The following is an 18,669-nucleotide window of genomic DNA, read 5'->3' as shown; positions in this document are numbered from 1 at the left end:
ATTTCCTTCTTCAAACAATGCGTGAGAGGTAAGAATGAGAGTGAGCTATGATGTTGTCTCTTACATTATTAAAGCAAATAAGTATTAATCCCTTCAGTTTTCAATAATAATACCATAAGCTTTCATTAACCATTAATTAGGGATGATTTTAATTGGATATGTTCAAATGCTTAGCAAAATCTGAATTTGGTTAAAGGACAAACCCGAAATCCATACAAACTTGGGCCTGGCGTTACAGTGCTAGAATTTGGGCATAAGTTACAATACCTAAGAAGGTTTCATGAGCCCAATTTTCAGGTCTCCCAGCAATGGCCAAATTGGTAAAATCAGACAATGTTTACATTTTAGGTTATGTTTATTGTTCGAGATATTTTAATAAAAACGATATTTTTGAGGCTATTTCCTACTAAAGATGAGTAATTTTTTACGAAACCTGTTGCAGCAACAGGTTGCTTTAAAATAAAAATGGAACCTGTTACGAGAAATCGCGCGTTAGGTTGTTTACGAAAACGAACGAAAGCCAAAAATTAAAAACAACGTAATGCGAAACGCGCTGCGCACGAAATGATTTTTTTAAGGGATTTTATGACCTGGTAACTAAGACTTTAGGTCAGTCTTATTTTAATTTTAATGAAAACTTTTTTATATGAAATACTATATTTATATGATAGCTTTTTTATATAAAATATAAATCATTACGTGCTCCCATATTATCTCATCACATTTCATTTCATTTTAGTTCTGATGTTAAGTGGTTACTGAAGCTCATAGACATCTACGACGTAAATGCGCCACCCACCTTGAGATATAAGTTCTAAGGTCTCAGTATAGTTACAACGGCTGCCCCGCCCTTCAAACTGAAACGAATTACTGCTTTACGGCAAAATCCAAAATATCTTCAGTTGGCAACATTAAAGATAACATAACACGATTTGATACATTTGTGTTTTTCTATGGCATAGTCACATTAATATAAAAATGCAAAACTACCCTTTCATGCTATATTTAATGTTGTCAGTTGTAGATATTTTGAATTGCCGCCATTGTAAGTAGTTGTGTCACGATTCGATGGCCATACTCTATTTACATTGATTAAAATACCTATAAAAACAGTCATTTATCCTAAAGCAAAAGAGTATTAATTATTTTTTACACTTGATTTCCACTAAATCGATCCTATTTTATGGATGTTCTAATTCTAATCCGCACGTTTGTGGAGCTAGTTACGTATATTGAAATAAGTGTTGCAGATGTTTACAAAGATTGTTTAAAACAAAAAATTGAATTCAACTTATTTTCTACACTTGGCCATTGTCAATGAAGCTAAGATTTTAATAGGTTAATCAAGCAAAATAGACGAATTTTTTGGTACATATCCCATTCGTGTAACGCTTAGGCCCAAAATGGGGTTTCTCCTTTATTTTCTCCTTATTTTCTATTCTAAATAATTAAATGCTAATTAGTCAACGTAGACAGAAATTCCTTTAAATGTTTTATGGTAACGACTGGCAAACAGTTACTCAAATAGGAATACATAAAATCAAAATAGGACAGTACTTCTATAAGTGCTTATATTAAACCTTACAATAATTTAGATGAGTTTCGTTTGATATCCTATCATTAAACTATCATTATTTTAAAACCACCGGCGTATATTCATATTGCAAATCTTAATGCGATGGCTAATTCTAGTGAAAAAGCTTTATTTCTCTAATTTAATGTACCCAAATACATTACATATTTCGAAAACAATTTTATCATACAAAAATGGAATTCGTATAGTAAACAAGAGCTTGAACAAATTCGCTAAGTCCTTTTTTCTTAAGTGCTATTACGTTCAAAACAAACTAAACGTAACATATTTGAGTTGCCCTAACTAACTTTTCGGGGCTACAAGACGTAAGCTGAAGCGGGATTATAATCAAATTAAGAATAATTTAAAAACGCTTGTCGTTAGTACATCGTTGTAGTGTATCGTATGTAAATAAAGATAAGGGTTTTTTTCATTGTTCTTTTCTGTAGGCGGTTTATCTGGTTTTAAATTGTTAAGAACCGCTTTTTATCCTGAGATATGAGATCAATATTTAAATAAGTAGTAGGGCATCTTGTGAGCCGGCCCGGATAGGTACAACCACCCTGCCTATTTCTGCCCTCAAGCAGTAGTAATGCGTTTCAGTTTGAAGGGTGGGGCAACCGTTGTTCTGTAAAAGCTGAGACTTAGAACTCATGTCCCAAGATGGATGGTAGCATTAACTTGGTTGCTGTCTATAGGCTCAGATGACCACTCACAACCAGGTGGTCAGTGGGGTCATCCATCCATCTTAGTAATAAAAAAAACCATAACGGCTATCTCATTCTTCACATCGGAATGCATTACTGCTCCGTGAGAGAAAGACAAGATATTGATAGCTCAGGCTTCACACTTAACAACAGATTTTCAGAACCAAGTTCAATGAGCATAACTTAAATTCCCAGTTTGCAAATAAACATTTATTTGAACTCATATTAATTGAAGACATGAGTGGATGAAGGGGATTACATTACAATTTGATACAATTTGTTTATTTTGAGAAAACGGGCAACAAACTTTTATTGTATTTTAGCCTTCATCACATGCAATTTCTAAAAATAGCCTTTAAGCCCGGAGTTTTAAGGTCTAATATGGTTTATAGGCACAGCACCTTCATTCAATGTAAAAACTAAAAAATCTTAAAAATGGTACTTAACCCTTTCATCCACTCATGTCTTCAATTATAATAATGTAATAATAAATACGGATAATTTTACCTTTCAAGCTAGAACGCGCTTTAGCTGAATTTTTTTTGTTTGGCTACAACCTCGTATGGCTTGAGGCATACAACAACAAATGCAGGCCCACCGATGTCACTCATCTCGGCTTTTAAGTGTTGTCTTAAGAATTTAATGTTTGTTAAAGTGGAATTAAAGTTCAACACATTTACGGCCACGTACGAGCCGTTACGAAACATCTAAGGAGCGATGCTTCCTAAACATTAAAAAATAATAAACACGCATGACAGATCTCTGTCGGCTTTTCACTTGGGGCATCGAATGATTAACGGCTTATTTTTTTTTAATAGCATTTATATATAGAATGAATTTCGATTTCAGGATGACGAGTCGATTGATAAATTTGATTATTGAACATGCTTTGCTTACTCTGTTTATACATATGAGTAACGGAATCTCTCCGTGCGTAATTAATTTTACAAACTTCTGGAACATCGATTAAGTTGAAAACTTGCGCACGTACCTAGGAGGTCAATGCAATTATTTTATTACTTTGGTCATATATCCTGACCATGATTTAAAATTATCACGATTAATCTACTCATCCAAATTTATAACATACTAGAGGTCCCGCAGTAGTCGAAATTCGACTATAATTAATTGGAATTGTAAGTTTGTACACTATTATGATTGTATTTTATACTTCTATAATCACAAATTTCGCCAAGGCTACACTATAAAAAATATTAACAAAGACAAACAATATTTAATCTCAATTTGAAAGCAGACGTCAAGAACAAAAGTTTGACAATAAATAGTATGCATGCGTGTGTACGTCAAATACATGATATGTAGTGTGTGTAATGTTTTCTTTGTTGATTTAATGTGTCTATTATGCATTATTTGAAAAAAATATTAGCATTGTGCACTTCTTCTCTATGTTCACGATAAGTGTGGAAAATTTCATACTCCTCCCTCCGCGCAATTTTCGTAAAAAGGGATACAAAGTTTTTGCTTCACATATTAATATATAGATATTAGCATAGTTTTCCGATTATTTGGGTGTAAAATTCAAGCGATTCGACTTTAGCAATCGAGACATTGAATAATCGAGAAAATTAGCATCGCGTATCGCGTCATTATGCATCTTTTTTTAGGCTATTAGGCCATGAACTTTTGCTTCTTAATTATTACGTCTGTTTGTAAAGGTTTGTTAATCAAATTTTCTTGATTCTCAACTGCATAATTAGGCAATATAAGTCAAAAAGTTTAATCAATGTGTTTCATTAATACAATTAATCCAATCGCAACTAAACACTGTTTCACTTTGATTAGATAAATTATTTGAGCGGAAACAAAATTACTTTTACAAATTTCATCACTTTATGGTCCAAGTTAATTTATAACTATTTAAAATGACCCTTATTTATTACATTAGTAAGGTTGAAATAGCAAATTAGGTAAAATGATGATTAGCTGTCACAGGAAACTAAACTTAATTATTTGCTGTTAAGACGGAAAATTGAACACGTCGCGTGCTTAGATAGTTTCCGGTGTATGTGTAATTATATAGTTTCTTATTAATTGTTTTAGTGGCAGTTTTCGTTATGAGTTACAATAAAGTTAATTGGTTTAGTTTCTCACGGTAAGCATAATATTAATATAGTCGCGATGAATTGACTTTTAAGGAATTCATAATTTTTAAAATATAGCCGATAAAATTTTGCAATTTAGGTAACAAGTCATTCTAAAATATATTTAATACATTTTTAATGAAAACAATAAAAATCGAACCACTTATTTTTTTCATTTGTAATGTCAAAGAATTTAAATTTAAAATTATCTATTCATTTTATTTATGAAACACACAAATGCAATAAAATATTAGTTAAAACATAGGAAAATAAAATTATAAAGGAAAATGATATTTTTGATATATGATAAGAAAATGAAATAAATAAATAAATTGATTTAAATATATTTTTCTGTACTGTCTGCTCATGTGTCGTGTTGATGGTGGAAATTTATTGCGTTTTTGTTTTACTCTTTTTAATGTGCTATTTCAATGTAATATACTATTAGCTTCCCAAATATATAAAATAATTTTAATAAAAAAACATTCGCTTTCGAGTGATCAATATTAGCATATTTTTTTAACTTTCCCGGCCACTAACCGTCCCTCGCCTAAGCCAACTACAACCAAAAATCAAGTCCTTAGAATGTAGGCATCCTTTGAATGCCATAAATAAATACTCTTCTGTTCTCTTAACAATAAACATGTCATCAGCTAACTGCTGCCGTCGATGTGCAAAATGTTTTATTTATGATATCGCCGCCGCGCGGGCGGAGACGTAGGCGGATGCTAATTCTCAACAGATGCTTCGATTATTACATTGTAATGAGAATTTCGCAATATTAGTTAAATGTACATAATACTTTTAAAAGGCATTCATGATGTCAGACGGATCTAGCTTGATACTTTCAAAGTACACGGCCATTAAATTTGTAACGTTGAAAATTATTAGTGAGATACAAAATCAATGTTTCTTTTATTTTTATTCGTTGAGTAAACGGTCTAATAACACTCATCTGGTGTTACCGAAGCCTATGGAATTGTGGCTCGCATACCGCCACCCACCTTGAGAGGTCAAAGCGTCAATAGCATCGCTTAATAGCTTGCTTTCCATCCGCATAACTGATCCGTGGCAGAAACAAGTAGGATAATGGTTCTTGCCTGTGCCGGCGAACCAAACGCCATTCCACGAGCAATTAAGCAAATTTATAAAATTTACGAATATGATTAAGGCATTTTTTTTATTTTTTTTATATTGCTTAGATGGGTGGACGAGCTCACAGCCCACCTGGTGTTAAGTGGTTACTGGAGCCCATAGACATCTACAACGTAAATGCGCCACCCACCTTGAGATATAAGTTGTAAGGTCTCAGTATAGTTACAACGGCTGCCCCACCCTTCAAACCGAAACGCATTACTGCTTCACGGCAGAAATAGGCAGGGCGGTGGTACCTACCCGCGCAGACTCAACAGGTCCTACCACCAGTAATTACGCAAATTATAATTTTGCGTTAATTAATTTTAGTAAATGAAACAGGCAGACGAAATGCAATAGAAAAAAAAATAAAAAACGGTGGACAAATGACCCATATGATGATAACAGGTAAATAGATTGAAACTAGATACGGGCTTTTCATGGACGGATTAAGTGAAGTAAAAGCATGGGCAACTTCAATTAGTTTATAATTGGTTCCGAAATCAAAACACATTAAAAATTTCCAACGAAATTATTATCATAAAAAGTGAAAACGTTATTTTCCAAGAATCGAAAGCTCGTCACGGCTGCGGTTTGATGTTGGCCAATTCGAAGCCAATGTTCAGCCACCAAATATGGCTAATCTTAATACGGGCAATTTCGGATGATGGCTTGTGAACTTTTATTACCTTCAGTAGATCAATATATCTTTTATGAGTAAGATATGATTTTTTTCCCCACCCATTCGCCGGTAGCCTTAAAGGACTATTCCAACTACGCCCGCCCGTACGGGTAAGCAAGGTCATGGGCTCAACCTGAGATAATTTGCCAACACTACCTCCAGCAAGAGCAGTGCCTCGCAGAATCACCACCGGATCGGTCTCGCTATGAGAAGATCCGGTGAGAAACTCAGTGGACTGTGATTGTTGGCTTGTTACGAACCCGCGCTAGTACGAATTTATTATTAAGGCAAACTAAATATTGAATATTGGACAATCAACGGAATTGAAAATCGAATCTGGTTACTACTATCGATAAAAAATTAGCTTAAAGTTTAACAGAAAATCTATTAACATTAGACTGATTAACTAAAGGAAACACAGATAAAATGTCACACATATTGTCGGTTTGTAAATATCTCACAATGTGAATGTCGCCACCCATGAGATTTTTGAGGTCGATGTTTCGACTGTATTACATAAGAGCCCTTCGAACCGAAACACACATTATTTATAAATAGGAAGGTTGGTTGTATCTCCGCTGATATAGCCTCTCAAGGCTATCAGCTTAGAAAAAAAAAGTGGTATCTACTTCGACATGTTCATATTACGCTCTCCTACCTACAAGCTAAGTAAATTTATTACACCCTCTTATTCCTTCATCGTGAAGGTCATTCAGCAAAGCGCGTTAGGTACGTACCGACATAGTTATATCCATAGTTATATAGTAGTAGTCCACAAATGCGGCTGAATCCAAAAAAAAAAAAGTTTTGTTAAAAATTATTTCCTAGTAATAAACATAAAATTACGAGATCCATTGCAACGTGAAACTCTCGCCTTAACTAGCAAACATTGGCCCAACTTTCCAATTTCCAATATGGATACGTGACAAAACACGGCGAATGGATCGTTAAAATTCACTATAAACTTAAACAAGTGTCACCGACAGCAATGAATCCACCATAAACTGAACGAACGATCGTCTTGTCACTTTCCATAGTAACAAATCGAATTTATTACGAATTTTGTTTCGCGATCACCATCGAATTGTGATAGGATACATCTGACTGACAGCATGTTAAATAGGCGGTAGCGATTTATTATAATTACGTTTAAATATATAAAAAATCGCTTTGAAAAAAGAAAATTACTTGTTATTAATATAAAATACCTTGGTTATAAAACGGTGTCCCTCGGATAATCTGAACATTATCGTCCAGGGTCTATTGATCCCTGGTGACATAGAAGTTACAGTAATCGGAGTAGGTGACGAGCACATGCCTTTATTTTAGGCACTCACTCCCACTTATTATTAAATTTTAGTATGAACATGCGAACGTGACTATTCGTGACAGGGAATAGAGACCGCACAGGTGCAGCCCGACAAATTAGGTCAATCAAATACGTACCACACTATAAACCCCATTCCACGAAACCCTTCACGCGGCCAATAATCAGAAACGCTGGAAAGACATAACAACAAATAAAATCCTGTCTAAGAATGATGGTCATGACCATCAGCAGTGAGGAAACGACGCGACGAACATGCGAACGCGGTCTTTTTGGACTACCATTCTATCTTGAACACTGGTGTTAAAGCGAGTGCTCACAAAAAGAGGTATCAACGTCTAAGCCTCTTTCTGAAACTTAGTAATTCGTAAAGCTGTCTGCCCATCTAAGCTAACAAAAATGTACCCACGTGAGTACGATAGTTTATTACCACACACACTAATTAACTAAAACAGATTTCCCAAGAAACCCATTAAACATCAATTCCAAGACTGAAGATTCCTTAAATTTCAATGTCAGTTTACAATCTAAACATTTCAACTGCAGTACACCGGATCTTAAACACCATATAAAATGCGAGTCCACAACGCGCAGACAAGTGAGGATCGTCGTAAAAATGTCGCAGACCATGGTTTATGGGAACCCCCATGAAGACCAGTGAATTTGTATGAGGCCGTTGGAATGCAGTTCTTATTGGTTAAAGGATAGGGTACGACTAGGTTATGTTTGCTTTTTGCAAGCCCCTAAATATTGTCTATAAAGAAATCTCTTCACGTTTATTGGAAATAGCTAAAACTATTTTTAAGGCTTAATTTCCTCTCTGTTGCTTACATTAACAGTTTTTTTAAATTTCGTATACTTTTTGGTTTTCGTGGTGTTTACAGCTTAGTGGCTATGAAGATTGTGATGTATATTCTGGTATTACTTATAACATAATGATCAAAAAAATCATATGGAATCGACAGGTATTAACCAAAAACATATTTCCTCATAATGCTAAATACAAAATTCAATGAACAGAGAGCAAGCCTTTTTAGACCTTAACACGTGATGTTCAAGACTCAATTGTAGTCACCACTGTCCTGCCTGGGCATTGAATATTTACTTCATTTTACGACTTATTATGTAGGTCGGTAGCATCAAACATACAGACTCAAAATGTACCTTAAAAACTAGTGAATATGCTAATTTACCACGCTATCCTAGTTAACAATCTTCGAATCTTCAGCTTTTTATAAATATGCGCGGGCAAACTTAACCCGTGCCGTTAAAAATAGTCCGAGCAAAAACCACTGTCTTGTGTATTTCCGACAAGAAACATTCTGAAGGGCATCTAATTTATTCTTCTACCTTATATATCAAGCATTGTAATATTAATGTCTTGGTGTGGACATACTCCCAAAATCATTTAATAAAAGCTTAACAATCTATTGACTCCCCACACTGCACATGCACAGAAACACTAACAATGTGCGTGCCCCGTCTCAAACCTTAAGTTTCGAATTTCAAATGAGTTAAATTAGTGGCATTATCTTCATCATCACAATCACGTTATAACTTTATTTTTTTTAAAGTATCATTTTACTGCAAAACAGTTACACTAAGTATTTAAGAGGTCATCAGTCGGTAAGCTGTATAGGTCAGACTTCCGGCCCACACGGTGCGGAGATAAAAGAGATTGCCGAGATATTAAGACAGCGATCAAAGTAAATGAGCGAGCGATTTCTTTCATTTTTATAATAATTAATTAGTTGGAGTGTGTTGTTTTTTGACTCAGATAGGCAGATGATGTCCTGAGTCAGATAGATCACTCCAATTGTACTCCAACGTATTACTGATTCACCGCGACGACTGGCAGTATAATGATGAGGATCCTTCCTGATCCGTATCTCATCTTATAACCAAAAATAGCTTTTGAAATTCATTAGATATTTAAATTAGTAGTACTAGATCATCTGACGACCTAAGTGATACTAAAGAAGTGACGGAGTCGCAATTATTGAACGGAAAAGACTATTTAGGGCTACGACCTTTTTTCCTGATGCTATTATAGATGAGCAAGCATCAAGTCTACCAAATGGGAAGTAATTATCCTCTTCATGCATTTCAACAATATAATGGCCACTACGAAGCCGCTCTACTCAAATCTCGTTTGAAGCAGGACATACAATACCGCTACCATACTATACTGTACTACCATACCATACCGTACTACCATACCATACCGAGACACCGCGGATGTATGTTCATTGTAAGCCCATATGATACGTGGTAGGATTAGTACATCATGATGGTGTAGCAGATATTCTAAATATCGGTTATTATTGGTATTACCGATTATTAAAACACAATTATTACATAAAAAAAAAATCGCTTCCGCTTATGAACATACCGCAGAATCGCACTACAAGATTGCATCAGATAGGGTGTTCAAATCAAGGATTATTGTATAAACACTTAATACCTCATCCGCGCTTGTCTTGGTCACTGTGTGAAGTAATATTTTTCATGTCACTATGACGTTTTTGTGTCGACCACACATTGGGTGTTCCAACGTATTTCTTAAACTCGAATATTGATTAAACCGGCTGTTGTAAGTAATTAAAATTTGTGACCACATTATAGTTAATACTTTATACTTATAGTTAATAGTTTTTACTGGTGGTAGGACCTCTTGTGAGTCCGCACGGGTAGGTACCACTACCTTGCCTATTTCTGCCGTGAAGCAGTAATGCGTTTCGGCTTAAAGGGTGGGGCAGCCGTTGTAACTATACTTGAGACCTTAGAACTTATATCTCACGGTGGGTGGCGCATTTACGTTGTAAATGTCTATGGGCTCCGGTAACCACTTAACACCAGGTGGGTAGTGAGCTCGTCCACCCATCTAAAAAATAAATTAAAAAAAATACAAGAAATCAGCTGCTTCTGTTCATTTATTTTTAATGATGTAGAGAGGAAAATGTTGCAGTGAAAAATGTAGAGGAAATCTATCGGAAAACGAAACAGCGCATGTGGCATTAACAAAAGCATCAGGTTTACATTTATTAATGTAGTGTTGTATTTATAAGACGCCTCCATGATCGCCCACGAAAAACATGTTGAAGAAAAAGAGGTTTTCTTATAAATTGAGTTTATAATTGAGAAATAATACACCAGCTGCAGCAAATGCTTAGATGGGTGGACGAGCTCACAGCCCACCTGCCGTTAAGTGGTTACTGGAGCCCATAGACATCTACAATGTACTTCTATAATAATCTTCGAGATATCAGTTCTAAGGTCTCAGTATAGTTAAAACGGCTGCCCTACCTTTCAAACCGAAACGCATTACTGCTTCACGGCAGAAATAGGCGGGGTGGTGGTACCTACCCGTGCGGACTCACATGAAAAGGCTTCCAGGACATCAGCAACACATCGTTATACTATGTTGTAAAGCAACATCAGAAATACAAGATGAATTACACACCTCCTATCCGTCTTCAGACTAATCTAAATGATTTCCTCAAAACAAGCCCATCGGTCATCAAATACTGGGAAATATTATCTTCCGAATGTCTGATTTGGCGTATCGTACACCATCTGTTTTGAAACCGGGTAACCACAATTTAATTTGGGAATACAGGAATTTAATCATGTTTATGTGATCGGGAGTGCGATGCTAATTTAATTTATTGAGTGGCGTGTCTGTAAATTTTTTGGGATGTGTAAATATTTTTAGAAATATGAATAGGCCAAAACACTTAAGTAACATTTTCTTCCCGAGCTGTCAACGGGTTTTAGTAATTTTTTTAATGGTTTTGTATTGTAGCTATTGATGATGTTAAGGAAACAATTTTACTAAAAGAAAAATCCGATATAATAAATTTGATATAACAGGAATATTTATTAACATTTTTTTCCTTTCTTGAACATTTTTGGAACTATAAATAAGTTATTTTTGGAAAAATCCATTTTTTTTAAAGTGATTATCAAAACAAAATATTTTTTAAAGTAAATTTTAAAATAAACACGTCATCTCAATCCCGCGATGGCTATTACCGACGCAACCCTTGACTCTCGGTCAGCGACCCACAACGACAGGCTTGACCTTAGTCAATAAGTAGACCAAAATCAACAATACTGATTAGATAAAAGGAATCCCGGAAATCTTTAAACATAAAAACAAAAAACTTCAAATAGAAATTATGAAATGAATATCGATAGGTAGTGAGTGAGTCACGCCTTACGTGGAATCGGTAACAATTCATACTGATGTACTGGCTTGTTTCAATACTTATAACAGTGTGGCCAGATTATTTATAGGAGTTATCGTAATTTACGAAAAAAATACGGTTTGTTTTATCGTAATTTTTTTGGGTGTTTTTATTTCTGGACTCGTTTATAATTTTTTTCAATTATCATACCAAAGTTCTTCCGTCTCAACTTAACCTATCATTTATTTAGTTATAAATGAAAAGAAAGGAATGTCCATATAAAGATCAAACATATACTCTTACATGCCAACTGAGTTTCTGGCCATATCTTCTCAGTGGGTCACGATTCAGATCCGGTGGTAAGATCTGCGAAGTACTTCTCTTGCTAGGGCTAGTGTTAGCAAATTCTCTCAAGTTTGGCCTGTGAGCTCACCTTCCCGTTCGGGCATAACTGGAATAGCCTCTTAGACTTCCAGCGAATAGATAGGAAAAAAAACATGTACATGAAAAAAATTAACATCTATCCTTTGAGATGGGTAAAAATTGACATCTATCCTTTGAGATGGGATGTAAATCTCAATAATAACGCACTCATTCTTGAGACTAAAACGCATAGATGATTCGCGATGGAAAAATACGATGGTGGCCGACCCATGAATAACCCTTATTAAGAATGACACTATTTTGACTCCACATTCCTAAAGCCAGATAGAGAAACTACCAAAGGTAAATCTAGCAACATTAATTTAAATCGGTTGCACTTTTCAGTAACAACCTATTGTTTTGCTTCGCCGAAGGCCGTTCTGCGGCAATGCAGTTTATATCGATTCCGATAAGATAACTGAATAAATACGACTCTCTTTAAATAGAAAAATCATGCCATTTCTAGACATAATTATATCTATGAGTCATTTTCTTAAGGATACGAGAATCGAGGAAAGACCTGCAGTGCGCGTTGATGACGTCAGATATTTGCCGAAAATCACGATTGGTCATAGAATGTTTACTTGGAAATGTTGTCACTTCTAATTAGGCTATTATTTATGTAGATACCGGTATTTCTTTTATCCGAAATACACATTCAATCGTTCTTGTTCTTACGAGTTTATGATAGTTAGTTAGTTTTGTGGTAAATCAGAAAATGTAATACTTTGTTGCTTAGACGGATAAAAGAGCGCATGGCTTACACGGTGTTAAGCGGTAACTGGAGCACATAGACATCGACAATGCAAATACTGCCACCTATCTGAGACAAGTCAGTTCTTTAAAACAACGGCTTCCTCACTCTTCGGGACGGCTGATATAAGCACGGTTGTAGATTTTACAAATACGAGCTCACAAGATGCCTTATCACAAATATACAGACAGCACTTAAATATATTATGTGTCTATGTTTTAGTTGCCGGTGGTAAAAGCTGACAAACAATCCTTCAATCAGTTTTGATAAGAAAAACTATGCTATTCAAATTTAGACAAAGTGAATTCAAAGAACCTTTCTTTGATCGTAGGACTTTGATCCTTTCATAGTCCAAGCACTATCCCACACTTCCAATAGATATAGCCCACTAAGTTTCTCGCCGGATGTTCTCAGTGGGTCGCGTTTCCGATCCGTTAGTAGATTCTGCGAAGCACCGCACTTACTAGGGCCGGTGTTAGCAACACTCAAGCTTTGAGCCCCGTGAGCTCACCTACACGTCAAGGAGAAGCTGAAATAGCCTCCCAAGGTATCAGCATAGGTAGGAAAAAAAATCCCGCACTTCTGGTAGTAAATAAATCAATACATTTCAAATTCGACTTAAATTATCATGGACACCCTATCGTGAACTAAAATACAGTAATTCTGCATCATAATGTTTTTTTTGTGAATGAAAACTGTCATAATTTAAGACGGAATAAGATTAATGTGATTGTTATTTAATACTGGAAATAAATCGAAAATTCCATTTCAAAAATTTTTACGTATTACTCAAGTGACATTCAATTTAAATTGTCGAACTTATCACTATTATTACAGTGTTAGCCATTATAGGAACTAAATACACAATTATCGAGACAACAAATATAAGTAAACAAATAACAATTTTATTTACATCGTTATACATTCGTGAACTAAACGTGACGAACAAAACCAACGTGTAGCACAGATTATGTAATTATAACAATGTTGAATGACAGCACAGATAACAGCTTCTACATATTTCCCTTAATTTTTTAAGTCGTGCGTTACGTGACCACTCGGAGGTACGAAGATAAAGAGTCAATGGAAGCGACATGTGCGTAGGTCGTATGTATGCTGCAGTTTTTTAAGGTCAACACGAGACGTCCAATCAAGACATAATAAATATAATTTAAAAGTTTCATACAAGTTAGCTCTTGAAAAATACCGTTTAAATTCTTTTGGAATTTCATGACAGCAATAAAAGGAAATAATTTCACGAAAGTTGAAGTCGTCGTGGCCTAAAGGATACGTGGCCTAAAGGATAAAACGTCCGGTGCATTCGTATCTAGCGAGGCAACGGTGTTCGAATCCCGCAGGCGGGTACCAATTTTTCACAATTTTTTTCACAATTTTTCAAATGTTCACGTTTGACGTCCACGGTGAAGGAATAACATCGTGTAATAAAAATCAAACCCGCAAAATTATAATTTGCGTAATCACTGGTGGTAGGACCTCTTGGGAGTCCGCACGGGTATGAGTCTATGGGCTCTGGTAACCACTTAACATCAGGTGAGCCGTGAGCTCGTCCACCCATATAAGCAATAAAAAAAATGTTAAATCTAAGCTAAAGCCAAGATATCGAAATTGTAACCAGACTTTTATTATGTCAATGAGACTGTTGATTTTCTCATTCAAATTACCGCGGATGTGGTGGCGGATCCAGCTAAAAACATTAGACATCCGTGAAACTCACCGCTATCGGTGACGCGTCCAGTGATTAAAGAAGGCGAGTAACGACCACCGCGATAAACACTGATAAGTAATCTCACTGCTGGCCGGCACCTTCAGCATTTGCCTATGCGCCTCATACATCCGTGGTCACGTTCGATGTTCGAAAAATTTTCATTAGCATCCAACTAAAACACGTTGCTTCTATAACACCTATAATCTAACAAATTTAAATGATTGTCGTTTGCTTGCTAATAAAATTTCTAGTTGATCTCCATCGAAGACCATAACTGACAGTAACTTTTCAACGTCTTTATAGCGTAGCGCGTTCGGAAAAACTGTTATTTAATCGTGTTAATATATTGAGAGTAGCCGTTAATAGTTCATGATCGCGTTTTACGGTATGAAAGTTAGTGATTCAGTGTTGATCTCACGATGCGCGTCGGTGTGCCTGTGCTTTGTGCTGATTTTTAGTGTTTAGTGGCTTTTAAGAAGTGTTTATACAATGAGCGTTCCAAATTTGAGCGCCGATCAAATAACAGGTGATGTTTTATTATTATTATTATTATTACATTAAATTTTTGTTTTAATTTGTAAATTGTGATTTGTCGAAGATCGTTAGATGTTAGAATTGTTTTTCATGAATTTTCTTGAGTTTACTTATGTTCAACTTTTTATGTTTTTTTTTTAAATAAATTGATCAAAGAATCTCCAGCTCGATTCGGTGTAATGCGGCTATCGGAATTCATATAGCCTGGATTTGCGACCAACATTTTTTTGAAAAACCATATATAAATAATTAAATAAGTAGAAGATAATTGAAGATGTGCTTCCTACGGACGAATTATAGGAAGCAACGACTAAAGGAAGCCATAGCTGCATCTACTCTTCTTCCAATCAGTTCTTAACGCTATTAAATAATAAAATCGCATTCATCTGTTTTCCACCTTATCTCACTAGGTGTGGTCGGCACAGTTATTTTTTCTCTTCCATTCTCTTCTATCAGCCGTCATCTCAACTCTCACTCCTCTCTCTCTCATATCGTCATTCACACACTCCATCCATGAGTTTTTCGGTCGACCTTTTCCCCCTCTACCTTGTACTACCATTTTCATACATCTCCTAGTCACATTTCTTTTTTTATTGCTTAGATGGATGGACGAGCTCACAGCCCACCTGGTGTTAAGTTGTTACTGGAGGCTATAGACATCTACAACGTACATTCGCCACTCACCTTGAGATATAAGTTCTAAGATCTCAGTATAGTTACAACGGCTGCCGCACCCTTCAAGCCGAAACGCATTACTGCTTCACGGCAGAAATAGGCAAGGCGGTGGTACCTACCCGCGCGGACTCACAAGAGGTCCTACCACCAGTAAAACCATACCATGCATCTTCTCTCTACGCATAACATGTCCATACCACGCTAACCGTCCGCTCTTTAGTTTATTGACTATTGGGGCTACTTTCATATTTCTTGTGATATACTCATTATTTATCTTGTCCATTCTTGTCACTCCACAAATTCATCTCAACATTCGCATCTCTGCTGCATGCACTCCTTTTTCAAGTTTTACTTTCGTCACCCACCATTCAGGTCCATACGTAAATCCTAAAATCGCATTGACACTTTAATAAAATTCAGGCAAACATCGAATACCACGTGTCCTTCAAAAATAACAACAAAACAAAAACGTTCTTAATTTACACGAATTCATAAGAACTAGAGGTCCCGCAGTAGTCGAAATTCGACTATAATTAATTGGAATTGCAAGTTTGTACACTATTATGATTGTATTTTATACTTCTATAATCACAAATTTCACCAAGACTACACTATAAAAATATTAACAAAGACAAACAATATTTAATCTCAATTCGACAACAGACGTTAAGAACAAAAGCTTGACAATAAATGGTATGCATGCGTGTGTGCGTCAAATACATGGTATGTAGTGTGTGTAATGTTTTCTTTATTGATTTAATGTATATTTTACGCATTATTTAAAAAAAATATTAGCATTGTGCACTTCCTCTCTATATTCTCTATAAGTGTGGAAAATTTCATACTTCTCCGTCCGCGCAATTTTCGTCTAAAAGGGATACAAAGTTTTTGCTTCACGTATTAATATATAGATACAATAATGATTATGTTCTAAATTGGAAAGTTTCACTTGACGTCAATTAAAACACCACAGTAACACAAATGGCGTACTCGTTATCTGTTCGTCTAATTGTCGAAAGTAATTACTGTTTCGTCGAACAAAGAAAAACGTTCGGTTGACCGCTCGTTACCTTCGTAGACGAGCAATTTAAGAGACCTTAAACCGCATTATTAATAACCGACAAAATAATATGATACTTAGAAAACGGTATAGGAAATTTAATGTCTCTGCCTAAGTGAGTTGATACATATCTTCTGTTTCTTCTTCTTGTCTTTATCCCGCTATGTGGGGTTAGCGTGTTATGACTTCTTTTCCATTCTGGCCTATTATACGTCATAACTCACTCACACTCTTCTTTCGCATATCCCCTTCACAAGGTCAAACCAAGTCTTTTTAGCATGCCCCCTCCGTATTTCCCTCTTCTTTTATGCCTAGGGTATTTGTGGTTCCTCCATCATCCTCTCTACGCATCACATGCCCATACCGCGACAAACTTCCACTTTGTTGCAAATGATGTGACAAAAAAAACCAGCAGCGTAACAACAAGTTCTTTTATTTGTGCAAGAAAGCAGAAAAAGCAGGTAGAAATGGCTGGCATGGCTTGTTTTATTAACACTATCCCCCCTTTGTTGGCTTTGGCTAGTGGCAGTGGCGGAAGGGGGCTTGTCAACATGGCTTGGCGGCATGGCTGGTGGTAGGGCATGGCAGCTGACGTCACGTCCGTTACAACTCTTTATTTTCTCTGTCACCATCGATACCGTCAGACTTCCTATTATAAACATTTTTTTTTATTTTATTTTTATATATTATAAAAAAAAACACAAATAAATATAAAATCCTAGATTTCAATCTATTTCTCATGGTCACACTATCTATAACATTATTGTTCTGATAACATTATTATATCGTAACATTTATTTAATCTGAGTAAAATTGTATGAAGTCTGTAGAAAAATTTAAATGTGAAAACTCGTGGAAAGTATAATCTTATACTTATAAAGATTATTAGATTATTATTTTAAGATACTGGAGTAATCGCGAATGTTCCGGGAACATTTGGTAGTATCACAAGTTTATTATAGCCCGAGAGGCTGCCATAGAAACGGCTTTGTTATTAAAAAATCATGTAAATTTATTTTCATTCGCTGAAATAGAAAATTGGAAAATCACTGTGTGTTCTAAATTTAGCTGGTCTTAATTTTCACGACGCGACATCTCACCAATGATACCTGTTGCACGTTCATGCCGGAAAAACTTTACCTGACGTACCAACAACTAATATATAATACATACAAATCACAATGGAATCGCTCAAAATTCACATTCACATTTTTATCGGTGGTAGTACATCTTGTGAGTGTACACGGGTAGGTACCACCACCCTGCCTATTTCTGCCATGACGCAGTAATGCGTTTCGGTTCGAAGGGTGGGTCAGCCGTTGTAACTATACTGAGAACTTAGACTCATATCTCTATTGTAGATGTCTATGGGCTCCGGTAACCACTTAACACCAGGTGGGCCGTGAGCTCATCCATCTACCTAAGCAATTAAAAAAAACTCACATGGACTATCATAACTCGAAAAAAAAACAAAAAAGAAAAATATGTAGACTAACTATTTATGGCTTAGTGGTCAGCGGTAACTGAGGTCCGGAGACATCAACAGTAAATACCGACACAGACCTTGACACATGAGACGGAATTCCCAATTATGTTGTGTGACGATTTTCCTAGCCTAAAAACTGGCAAACGAAAGTGCTTTGCGGCAGATATAGACTGGTATAGACTGGCAGATAAACCCATGCAAACATCCAGACTGAATTACCACTTGGGACTCTCATTTGTGTTTCGCTTACAAAATATTCAAATAAATAAAGTCAAATTACAGCGCTGTAAGTACTA

General features: G+C 35.7%; 1 protein-coding gene across 4 annotated transcripts in view; it reads left to right on the top strand.

Annotated features, from left to right (window-relative positions):
• Positions 1 to 18,669, top strand: part of cv-c (RhoGTPase activating protein) — a 334,600-nt gene that overhangs the window by 235,437 nt on the left and 80,494 nt on the right. Inside the window, exon 1 of one of the 4 annotated variants that reach the window (XM_089728610.1) lies at positions 14,574 to 15,144. The exons of the other annotated variants lie outside the window; for them this stretch is intronic. Within the exon in view, the coding sequence (XP_089584736.1) occupies positions 15,108 to 15,144 (37 nt within the window). The 5' untranslated portion in view covers positions 14,574 to 15,107. Of the gene's footprint in view, positions 1 to 14,573; positions 15,145 to 18,669 lie in introns of those variants that run through there. 4 annotated transcript variants of the gene reach the window in all.

The sequence above is a fragment of the Bombyx mandarina genome, chromosome 07 (genome assembly GCF_030267445.1).
Source record: "Bombyx mandarina strain Sakado chromosome 07, ASM3026744v2".
Taxonomy (NCBI): Eukaryota; Metazoa; Arthropoda; class Insecta; order Lepidoptera; family Bombycidae; genus Bombyx; species Bombyx mandarina.
This window is presented reverse-complemented; position numbering and strand designations above follow the sequence as displayed.